This window comes from Opisthocomus hoazin, chromosome 5 (genome assembly GCF_030867145.1).
Source record: "Opisthocomus hoazin isolate bOpiHoa1 chromosome 5, bOpiHoa1.hap1, whole genome shotgun sequence".
NCBI lineage: Eukaryota > Metazoa > Chordata > Aves > Opisthocomiformes > Opisthocomidae > Opisthocomus > Opisthocomus hoazin.
Genome location: NC_134418.1, coordinates 42601551 through 42613799, shown reverse-complemented (window position 1 = coordinate 42613799; position 12249 = coordinate 42601551). Strand labels below are relative to the sequence as shown.

Here is a 12249-nt window from a genome sequence, read left to right as displayed (position 1 = left end):
CTGTGTGTGTGTGTGTGTATTTTAGGAAGATGGGAAGTAGAAGAGCTGAAAGAAAACACAGTACCTGGAGACAGAGGATTAGTGTTAAAATCGGTGGCAAAGCATCATGCAATATCGGCTATGCTAACAAAGGCATTTATTTTTGATAATAAACCTTTGATTGTTCAGTAAGTAGTCCCTCACATTTTTTTACTTAACATTTATTATTATTAAAATCTTTAAGTCAAGAAAGTAACGTGAATCCCCGTAGAAAAATACTGACTTCCATATAGCATTGACTTATGTCCAGACCTGTCAGAACTGTAAGTATGAATGATTTAATAATAAAGATTGTAGTACAAGTGTTAAAAAGTGATATTTAAATTATTTTCAAATATTTTTTGATAGAAATCTAATATTTTACAAGATTAATTTTCATTCTTACTTTAATTTTCAGTCTTACTCTAGAAGACCTAAATTGGATGTAGTTTGAGTACAGTGTTTTTCAGCTTAGAGAGTAGCTCCGTAAAAGCAACTTGGATCTTGAATGCATTGTAGTAGTATTAGTGATGATGAGCACCATAGCAATATGGCTACTTTTTTCTGGTGTTCAGACTTACTTTGTTGTACTTAGAGACATATCCAGATAACTCCTCTGGCTGAATTCAGTGTCTCATATGGGCAATTTCAAAGATGGCATAAACTTTCTAGAACTCTTGCCCGTTTCTGCTTCGCTTTGATGTTTGCGTGTTGGTTGATACCACCTTGAAACTTTTCTTACTGGTGATACCAACTGTAGCAATTGCTACCATGGCATTTTTTGACTGACATCTCCACTGTATTATATTGTGTGGCAATTAAGTCATGTAGAAGTGTTTTGACAGTAATGATTAATACAGAATCTTAATGTATTCATAATTAGAACTGCAGATTAGGAGTTAATTTGTATTTGTCTCATACTTAGAATGTTTTTTTTAACTTGCTTTTTGCCCAGATACGAAGTGAATTTTCAAGAAGGCATTGACTGTGGTGGTGCATATATTAAACTTCTCTCCAGTAGTGATGACTTGAATCTGGTATGTCCTATTACATAACAGTTGCTATCAGTTGTTTGAGGAATGCATAATTGTTCTTGTGAAATATCAGTAAGAAATTAATTCATAATGCATCCTAAATTCTTAAAAGCTTCCCAAATGTTTGAGCAGAAGATGGGGCAAGATAGTAGACATATAATTTATTATATATACATAAAACCTTTGGAGTTGTGCAGTTTTTACTGGTGGAATATTTGATAACGTTGTTCTTGTTATGATTTCCATTTATGTTAATGAAACTTGTAGGTGGCTTGAAACTTAAGGTAAGCTGTTAAGATCTGTTTTCACACAAGAAATCTCAGAATATGAATTTCAGAAGGTTAGAATGAACAGTTTGCTGTGATTAACATACTCCTCTTAGTTCTGCATGAGTGATGTCTTGTATCCAGGACAAAGGACTTATATCTGTTTAGTCTGACTTTCTGCAATAATAGAAGCCATAGAATCTCAACCCATACCTTGTGAAACAATTTTTTTTGCTGCATAGCATACAACACGGCATCTTAGAAAGAGCCGTGACTTGGATTTGGAAACTGAAAGTGATGGAGAATCTCTGTTCCCAGGGAAAGGTCTGAATGATCAGGTATAAAAAATGAGTAAGTGCCTTAGTATGCTGGGCCATTTTGTAGATTGTTTCTCATTATATTGATGCGAACTTGCCTGCCCTTTCCAAACCTGACTGCAAAACTTTATTACTATGCAAATGTAGTCAGGTATTTCTGGCTTAAAATGCTGCCTGTTCTAGCCAAGTCTCAGTTCTGGCACCTGTGAACTGGCTGTTTCTGCTGGTGCACTGGGGTGTAGATATAAGGTGTCTAGCCTGTGGTGGAGGATGTTTTGGCGACTCTTTTTTTTTTTTTTTTTTTTTACATTCAGAAGTGGCAGTGATTTGTGGCCTAGGATCTCATGCAATGCAAATGTTGTGTTGATGGAGTAGGGATGGCTGATGCATACAACAGTTGCTTCAGCTGCTTTGATGGGAGCTGGTTCTTTTGGTGCATAGCAGCAGTTACAGAACAGGATTGCGCGTTTGGACAGACTTGGAATGACCAGTGTGGATTCAAAATGTTACGTCATGAACTAGGAGGAACTTGTGCTGACTCAGCAGTACGAACATTGAGTGATAAGGGTACTTCCAATCCTGAAGCAGGTTGCTGTGGCCACTTAAAAGCTGACTACTCGAACTGCTACGGGTTTGTGGCTAATTGCTGTTGTTGAGCCAACATCCGGTAGTATAGTGACAGAAGTTTGCGAGGCACAGTTATAACCTGTATGGGCTACAGAAGCTGTTGGGTTTGAGGTGCATTGGGCTGTACCATTTGCTCACCAAGGTTTGGTAAGCTAGAGAGGCAAGCTTATGGGAAAAACAATGGGGAATAGTCTAGAAAAAACAATAGGGAGTAGTCTGGAAAAAACTTGTTGCAGGAGTGCAGGCAGAGTTCAGCATTTCCTCTCTGCAGAAGATTTTTCATCTGTGCTTTTATCCCTGAGACATCTGTGCCTGTTGCTGCTGCCTTGAGCTGTGAGGCCATAACCTTGACTTTGAAGTACTGAGGACAACAGCAGTGATGTGTGATGCCCTGTGTATGTGCAAAGTGAAGAGGAGATTGCTCAGGACAGGCTTAAGACATTCCTTGACCTCACCTGCAAGCCAGTGGTCAGGAAGAGCCACGTAACAGTGGAACTCTTAATGAGATATAAGGAGTAATACGTACCTCTGTAAGAGTCTAGGAGATGGCGACACGCAGAAGAAGTTGCTTGTAAGGATGTCTGAGATGCTTTAATAAAAGCTTTAGTGCAACTTCCTAGTGCTCTTCCTTTTTCCTAAAATTTGTATACCAGTGTGTGTTTTATGCTCAAGTAACTTGAGTACTAATAAATATTAAAAATACAGACTGCAGGAAAGCAAGTAGAGGCATGACGTCCTTCATAATGGAAACATGTGTAAATAATAGCAAAACTGAAAAGTTTTCCATTGTAAAATAAGGTGTGAGACAGATATTCTGCACAATTACACATGAAACTGTTATTCTCCAGTATCTGTCTTCTAGAAGGTAAACCAGAAGACACCAAATGCAAAATTTGCCTGTTTATGGCCTGGCTCACAATTCATTCCTGCACTGTTTTTGGAGTTTCGTTGGCTGTGTGATGAGGTAGCTTAGAGTCCATGTTCTCTCCTTCTTGTTTTTTTAACTTTAAAATAGGACATGTCTCAATGCTGTATATAAGCTTATTGCTATCAGAATAGTCAGTTAATTATTGTTAACTCTTAGCAGTGACATTTTCCTAAGACTGTTGAATGTTGTAAAAGGGACCAAACTCAAAATACATGCACTTCTGTAGTGCATAAAGAGAAAATATTTTCATGTTGCATTCAAAAAATTTAAAAATACAGACTCGTTTCAAACACATTTATGTCACAGTATATTTTTCAAGAAGAAAACTTCCAGGAATCAAGTGGTCGTCTTCCTTCTAGCAAATGCTTAAGAATATAAGGCAGCATGTTACTGCATATTGCAAATACAAAAATCATGTAAATAGTTGAAAAATACTGACTTACCGAAACAGCTTCTGATCGAGAATAACTGTATCTGATATTTTCAGGGTTGATGGTTGTTGTTATTTAATGTGGAGCAAGAAGACTGATAAAATCCAGGATAATAAAATCCAGGTTTTTATCTTTATTGAAAAACAAAATTGATATGAAGAATGGTAACTAGTTCCCTTCCATCTTTTAGTGTAATGTTTGTAGAAGGTTACAGATATTTGGGTGTTTTGATTTGTGACAAGCATTTCCACAACATAGGCATAAGGTCTAAATAAATAAATTCATCTTCGCTTGAAGAGGCTTAAGTGATCTCTGCAGTTAGTCAGCTCCCTGAGAACAGAGAGCTCCCAGCAACTCAAGAGGACTGTTCAGTTCCTTTCGTGATTTACCCTACCAGTTTCCAGTTACCTTTTAGAAAAAAGGTAGCTATGCTGTATGCTACAGCATCAAGGAAAAGTAGTACCCAAAATGACTTCATAAAATGTACAGTATAACACATGCTCAGCTTTTTTGCTTCTACAGGAATACTTTTTTGACAAAACACCTTATACTATTATGTTTGGACCAGATAAATGTGGAGAAGATTACAAGCTACACTTTATCTTCAGACATAAGAATCCTAAAACTGGAGAATATGATGAAAAACATGCAAAACGTCCTGACGTAGACTTAAAAAAATTCTATTTGGACAAGAAGACGCATCTGTATACTCTTGGTATTGTTTAATTCTCACAAGTTTAAACTGCAAAGAAGAGATTAAAAATGTGTTTCTGACCAATGAATCTTTATATATGAGTCTGATTTTGTTTGTAATAGTCTCTTAATTCTGAGGGGTGGTTGCTTAATGATTTAATGAATGGGCTTAAATGATTTAATGACTGATTTTAAATGCAGGACATAGAAGTGGCTTTGAAATGCTGATGTTTAATATTCAGTTACAGGAGAAAATATATCAGCCCTGGACAGCCTTTAGCATGAAGAATTGATTAGTACTTTCAGTGCTTATTGTGACAAAAATATTCTTGTTAAGTACAGTTATAATACTGTAGGAGGGCATCAGAGTTAACAGGAATTTAGTTAAATCTGCAGCGTGTTAAGAGTTCTCCATAACACCTGTATCTGCAGCAGTGTGCATGAACGGATATGTTACCGCGTTCTCTGAAGATGAATGAATACTGCTTTTAATTCATGCGACCTCTCTTTCTTACCAATGAACAGTATAGCAGAGATAAAAGTTTAATTTCTTAGTTCTTTTTTCCCCCCTCTTTCTAATTTCTGAGGAAGAATAAATAATCAGAGAAGAATGAGCTAATCTGTGGCATACTGCAAATCCAGCAAAACTGACTGCACTTTTGAACTTCCACTGAATAATAATGGAAAGCATGTTAAACTGCTGTGCCATGGGAAGCTTACTGTTTTTTAAAATAAATTACTGTAGTGTGCCATAGCAAACTTTGAGTCTTAGATGATAGGAAGAAGTGAAACAAAACGCTGTTCTTGTGGTAAAGGAATGCATGTGTTCCTGTATTTAGGCTGTTCATTAGAAAGTGTGATTAAAGATACTTAAGCTCAGATTGCATTTATTGTGTTATAATTGTTCAAATAGACTCCATAGAGCTATGTGATTCTAATGCATTATGAGACTGATAATAGTTTAAAAATCAATTCTTTTTATTGTATCTGAAGTGATATGGGGGTTTTGTTTTTACATTATGGATATTTTAATATTGTTGAAAACTTAATCTGCAAGAGCTTCATTAGATATTGTCAAAATGTCATTGTAAGACTACTCTGGTTTCCATCGCCCATTTTTATAAAACTGTCATAGAAGCGGAGTAGTATTTACTTTGAATTAATAATCTTTGCTGTGTTGAATAGACATTTGAATATACTTGTTACGTACTTATAAATGTGCTCACTGGTTATTAGAGATGGATCTGGATACAACATCTGTTACCGAGTCTGACACTGCTCAGTTCTGTGACCGTGGCTTCTCAGTTACTCACACTTGCTAAAATACTTGAATATTTGAAGAGAATTTTTTGTATTCACAGTCTGGCACTTAAGGGAAATGGCTGTCAGATCTGAATCAGAGAAAATACTGCTGTTCATGATCCTTCAGCTGTGTTTGTGACCCAGTTCTTGTGTCTCTGTTGATGCTTTCAGGTGTGAAACTGTAGTTTGGTAGCAGAGATGCCTTTTGGGGCCGAGCGTTGTCTTTTGTTGTCTGTGTGTTTAAATGAATCAGTAAAGCAGAATTTTGGCCAAGTGGTAGCTTTTAGAAAAATCTCTTAGAATGGGCTTGGATGTGTTTCAGCAATTGAATTTGCAAGTGGTTTCATTTCTGGGGGCCTGATACTGGTCATACATTCCCGCAATAGCAACTTTAATGTTTTGTGTCCAGATCCAGTACCTGGGTGGGGAGTCTCTCCTGTTCTGCTTGTGAGGGTCCTGTTTGCTGTTATTTGTCTAAGTCTGTGCTTATGGTATAGATTTTCGTTAAAGATACTTTTGAAATGAATGCTTCCATTATTTCTTCAATTTAGTGGTGAAACCCGATGATACATTTGAAATGTTAATCGACCAATCGGTTGTCAGTAAAGGAAGTCTTCTTGAGGATGTGGTTCCTCCAGTCAACCCTCCCAAAGAAATAGAGGATCCTAGTGATAAGAAGCCTGATGATTGGGATGAGAGGCCAAAAATATCGGATCCAAATGCTGTCAAACCAGATGACTGGTAAGGAGAACATTTTTATCTGTACAGTACCTTTTACACACCAGTTATTCATTTGAAAGATTTGACTGAGTTTATTTTGGTTTTTGCTAATGACAATTAGGATATGTTTCACTACTAAAAGCACTAAAGGTTCCAAACATAATTGAGGTGGGTCCAAGGATCTGGTCATCTGCTAAAGAAAGAAATAATTGTGATGATCAGTGTGTCTAATTCTGTTGTGCCTTTGAGAATCATCCCTTTCATGCCAGTTACAGTCCTCTGAACAGAACATTGGCTTGATGTCGGGCTGCTGTATCTTCTAACGTAAGTCTGTAATTGAAGGGATGAAGATGAGCCTTCCAAAATAGAAGATCCTGATGCTGTTAAGCCTGAGGGATGGCTTGATGATGAACCACAGTATGTTCTAGACCCTAATGCAAGAAAACCAAAGGACTGGTAAGAACTTGATCCGTAAGAGCAGGTTGTTAATATGTCTTCTAGATAAGCCTGTCTATTTTCTGTGGCAAATGATGAGTCATGGATCAGAAGTCAATCCAAATCTCATTGTCTTTTGAGGTAGTAAGTTGGAATGTGTAAGGTATGGCCCAATATTTGTTGTTTTTGTGGGGGCTGCTTTTAGAAAAGCATGAACGTATTAATTGCCTTTTGTTTTCTGAAGATACATAAACAAAAATGAAATATGAAGGACCCCTTTGAAAGAATTTGCTACCATGCTGAACCATGAAACAGTTTAAGTTGATAACTTGAAATCATCATATAATCCTTTCAAAGGGATCTCTAAGCATCTTATGGAGAAGTGTTTCAAGCTGTCTGCAGATGCGGGAGTAAAATTGTATTCAGTCATGCTGTGGTGAAGATGAACATGAACATGTGACCTATAAAAGAAAAAAAAAAATGGGAGGGGTACAGCACTCCTTAAAAAAAATAAAAGTATTTATACTATTGGGTAAAGTTCTATAAGCTGGTTGAAATTCTGAGATTGTTGTAGCAAAATGTCTGTGGACCCTAACTTTAGAATGACCGCTAGTGTTCACTCCAGTCCGATCTCAAATCAGTTGTTTGTAAATTTATATCTTTTTTTCTTGTAGGGATGAAGAAATGGATGGGGAGTGGGAAGCCCCTCAGATCCCTAATCCAAAGTGTGAGACTGCACCTGGTTGTGGACACTGGGTGCGTCCCATGAAGAATAACCCAAACTATAAAGGAAAATGGAAAGCACCTATGATAGATAATCCTAACTATCAGGTAATAGCAATATTGTACGTCATTGTTACAAGGTACAGAGTTCAACAGAGCATGCAAGTCAAAGTAGTATATTTATCTAGGCTTTTTTTACAATATATTTGTATTTTTAGAATGAGTCTGAATACCCTCACTAAACATTTTGAGCTTTTTTGTATTTAATTTGCTGCGTTTTTTTTCTTTGAGTATGCTGGAAAATAGAAATGCTTCCTGTATTAAAACCATTTCTCTGTTAAAAGTTGCTTTTGCAATGTTTTGCACTGATACCACTTATTTAATATGCTCTGTAGACTTATATTCTGAATTACATTACCATTTAATGAAATATTTCTCCTTTTTATTGAGGTCTCAGGTGTGGGTCTTTTAAGTGAGCAATTTTTTTATTTAAAAAAAAAATTGAAAATATTTCAGTTAGCAGATTGACTTACTAGTTCAATTTTAGCAGAAGCATCAATTTTGGATAATTAAATTCCCCTCCTCCCCTGCAGATATAAGAGGTAATCAGTTGGATGTCAGAGAGTTACTTTGTGTTAATTATGGCTGGGGAGTACTTCAATCTGATTTCTCTGAACTTAAGATCCTAAGCACGTTTGTAAACAAAATTTGTCTCTAATTTTCACAGATATTATAAGGCTGAATTTTCCTTCCCTAACACTTCTGGTTACAGTAGCTGTCAGTTTATATGTACGTATCCTGGAAGGGACTCTGTGGATCATGTGGTGTAGTTCTCCTGCAGTCTCAGGCCACTGGATGATAAATGCTTACCTAGGAAGATTCCATCACTGGCCACAAAATATTGACTAGTGCCCTTACAAAAATGTATATGCTATATTGATGAACAAAAGCCGAAACCATATATTATATAAGGAGAGACTAGAGGAAGAAGTAATACCATTGTCTTATTTTCCTGCAGTATTAGGAAATTTGTTTCCTAGGCTTACTCTAGGAAGTTTACAAAGACCATGCTTGGAATCACCAGTACCAGGAAGAACAGAGATACTTTGTACAGTCAGTTATTACTGTAACCCTGTATGGACAAAAAAATGAAGAGGTCTGTCCTAAGCCAGAAAACTGAGACCCATCTGCCAAAATCCTATAGGCGGTTTCCAGTTCTGTTTTCATGTAGGTTAGACTCTACTGCTTGTCCTTTTTAAACAATGCATTTAAAATAATCAGGAAGCTTTAATTATTTTAAAATTTGTTTCACAGTTTGTTTTTTAGTGAGGTGTAAGCAACGTGATTATATATAACTTTTTTTCCTTAAAAGGGAACCTGGAGCCCTCGGAAAATACCAAACCCAAACTATTTTGAAGATCTTCACCCGTTCAAGATGACCAGTGTTAGTGCTATTGGTTTAGAACTCTGGTCTATGACATCTGATATCTACTTTGATAACTTCATTATATGTTCAGAAAAAGAAGTAGCAGATCGTTGGGCAGCAGATGGCTGGGGCTTGAAGAAATTAGTAGCAAGTGCTAATGAGGTATAAACTTCACTGTGTTCTTGATAGCCAAAAGTAGTGAGGAAGATGTGCTGTTGGAGGAATTTTCTGTCAATTAATGATAGAATATTAATTTGTCTGCAATTAATAATCTTGCTGAGTAACTATGATAGTTTTTTTTCCTTGTAGTTTGGCTTTTTACCTTTCCCAGATCAATATCCTCTTGAAATTAAAAGGGTACAACATTTTACCTAAACACCTAGTGAGAAGTTGGCTTCATTATAGTTGATGAGTCTTCTGCTGTTCATGGTGGTACTAAAAATTCAGTACCTGTCAACGAATGTAAGCTGAGTTACTTACACTCAAAGACCCCATTTTTTCTTTTTCTGTTCACTTGTGGCCAACTCCATTTAGATGTTTCCTTCCCATGAGGGATGGATAAATAGTAATGTATTTTTTCCTGTTTAATAATTTTAGGCCTTCGGCTGCTTGGATGTATATTATGCACCTCTGAAAATAGTGCACGAATGTTTATGGAGCTGCATCTGTTCTTCTGTTCCTGTGTGCATCCGTATTTTGTTTGTGTACTGCCCTTGGCCAGCCGCCACAGTTTTTTCTAGATCTCTTTCCTTAGCTGTGGAATGAACTTGTCATGACATACGGGATCGTGAGCCCCTCTAGTGGCTGCCTTTACTGACTACAGTTTCTTTGACAGTCCTGTGTTTTCTTTGATTGAGTGGCAAGAGCAGGCCTGCAGTTGTGGGAAAGAAATGATGGGTTGGTGGCAAATGTGACCAGTTCCTGGCAGCTGCTGTTGGTCACAGGGTGAGCAAGTAGCAACAGCGTATCTGCCCATGCAATTAGGAGAACCACCTCCTCCCAGAACCTTGCCTTTTTCTGAAATGTTTGGGTTTATATCTGGACCTGCATCTCTACTTGTACACACAATAGCAAAAAATATTCGCTGGAGGCCCCTCACTCCGCTGTGCCTCTCAAACGTCCTACCTACCTCTACAGTGTAAGTCAGAACTGGGCTGGGAGAACAATTCACTCCCTGAATAATTGCATGTCAGAGGAAAGAACCTGGTAGTACAGGTGGAGCAAGACATTGCACTTCAGGAGGCTGGCTGCTGCTCTGAGGTTCTTGATGCTTTGGGAGCGTTCAGCTGAGTTAGGCGGGGGTGGGGGGGCGGGAAGGGAGTGTGTGTGGAATAGAGTGGAAAGGGTGTAAAGTGTGAGGTTGCCGTGACTCCAGATGTCACTTTACAAAACTGAGTAGTGGCCAGTCTAGTATGTTTGGAGTACCAGGTTTGTTCCTTCTTACTTAGCACCTGCTATTTATTTGCAATCTCTCAAGTTGTTGCTTTATTCATGTTGAAATCCAGTATTGTTCTAGTCATTAAAAAAGCAAAGGTAAACAAGGGTTTCCTTTGGGCAACATAAAGCTTAAAATATATACAGAACACTTTATAAACTTACTGAGGTGTTGAGAGGGATGTAAACGCAAAATTTTTTTATTCTTTCATTGTTTTTAATATAGCCCGGTATGTTTAGTCAACTGGTGACTGCTGCAGAAGACCATCCATGGCTGTGGGTTCTTTACATCTTGACTTTAGCTCTCCCTGTTGGCCTAGGTGTGTTGTTCTGCTGGCCAGCAAAGGTTAGAGAAACTTAATACACATTTTTTATTTGGTTTTATTCTTAATACTTTATTTGAAAACTCTTTGTATCTGTGCAACAATATGCACTTTTAATGTGCCATTGATATTACTTATCTTGCAGTGGCTGTTGTGTTTAATTCTTAATTTGAGTTTAAATGTAAATTGATTTTTGACTTGTAGAAAACAGATGAAGATACTGACTTCAGAAAAACTGATGTATCTAAGCCAATTACAAAGGGAGAACTAAAACAGAGAGAGGAGTTAGAAGATGATGAAATAGAACTAATAGAAGAAAAAGAAAATGAAGATACTGCTGAAGATGGTAAGATGAGCAAGCTAGCTTGCAATGTGATCGGGTAAAAGACATGAATAGGACTAGTTCATGGATTGGATTGCCAATAATTACAACCAGTTATCTTACGAGTTGTCTTTTTCTCTTTGACAGCCTCTGGTGAGTGGCCTTCCATGGCTCATAGCTCTTTGGTAAATACAAGCAGGAAGTAAGGCTCTCCTCAGTATTTTTTCACTTGCAAGAACTTAAAGTTCTTCTGACAGTCTATTTATGTTTGTAGACAGTGATGTATTATTTTCTCCCTTCTAAATATTTCATATATTGAGCACATTTGAATGGTTCAGATATACGTACCTGAAGTGGTTGAAGTCATGTTGTTGTCTTTAAAATGTGTCTGGAATAGCTCTAAGTCTTTAACAGGAGACTTTCTGCTTAGTCCTTTGTGGCTGGGTTGTACCTTGAACTATTCTGTTGGTCAGTGATTTTAGTAACCCTTGTTAAGGTCTGAACATACAGTAGACTTGAAATATTGAAGTCTACTGCTGCTTTGTGTTGCTTTCTAGCAATGCATTGCATGTGGGCAGAGGTCTGTCCTGCTACCCCAAGGGAGAAATCGATTATTTAGTAGGTTGAGCTGTACTTTGGCATCCAAGGATAAAATCATCTTATGTTACTGTATCAAAGATTCCTGGTACTGTTCAGCTGTGGCTTTGATGTTTTGTTAGCATTTCCCTGAGTCTATAGTAATGAATCAAAAGCAAATCACCTAACTTACAGTGCATTATCCTGACTTCAGTGAGAAAATCCTTAGCCTCAGACTGCTGCAGGGTTCTGTCTCTTAATTCAGTCTTCTTGGTAGGAACAAAGAAAGTGACAAGTGACTGGCATGGAAAGTTAGAAACATAGCAGACATTCGTGGGTGGTATGGGTTTTTTTGCTTAGTACTGACTTCACTCTGTATTACTGACTGAAACTTTGTGGATTTTGTCTGCCTCTGCTCTGTGTTCCATGAGTGGTGATGGCTTCTGCCTGTATGACTTGAGTTTACTTAGCATCAGATGTTCCCATGCCAGTAGAGTTGAGTATGCTGTTGGTACAGTGCTTGCCACACCAAGCTTAGTCCATCTGCCTCACCATTTGAGAACCCTACCTAGGCATTTAATTATTTTAGTTATGCTACATATGTTTTATATTAGCATAAATTTTAGGTACAGCATTTCAGCATTATATCTTCCTATGTTTGCATTTTGATCTTA

General features: G+C 37.4%; 1 protein-coding gene across 9 annotated transcripts in view; it reads left to right on the top strand.

Annotated features, from left to right (window-relative positions):
* The window catches only part of CLGN (calmegin), a 29600-nt gene that overhangs the window by 10851 nt on the left and 6500 nt on the right, over positions 1 to 12249 (top strand). For all 9 annotated transcript variants that reach the window (XM_075421003.1, XM_075421000.1, XM_075421001.1 and 6 more), the window contains 9 exons: positions 26 to 167; positions 974 to 1055; positions 4144 to 4336; positions 6168 to 6357; positions 6679 to 6792; positions 7446 to 7602; positions 8867 to 9082; positions 10581 to 10700; positions 10882 to 11023. In XM_075421003.1, coding sequence (XP_075277118.1) covers positions 26 to 167; positions 974 to 1055; positions 4144 to 4336; positions 6168 to 6357; positions 6679 to 6792; positions 7446 to 7602; positions 8867 to 9082; positions 10581 to 10700; positions 10882 to 11023 — 1356 coding nt within the window. The remainder of the gene's footprint in view (positions 1 to 25; positions 168 to 973; positions 1056 to 4143; positions 4337 to 6167; positions 6358 to 6678; positions 6793 to 7445; positions 7603 to 8866; positions 9083 to 10580; positions 10701 to 10881; positions 11024 to 12249) is intronic.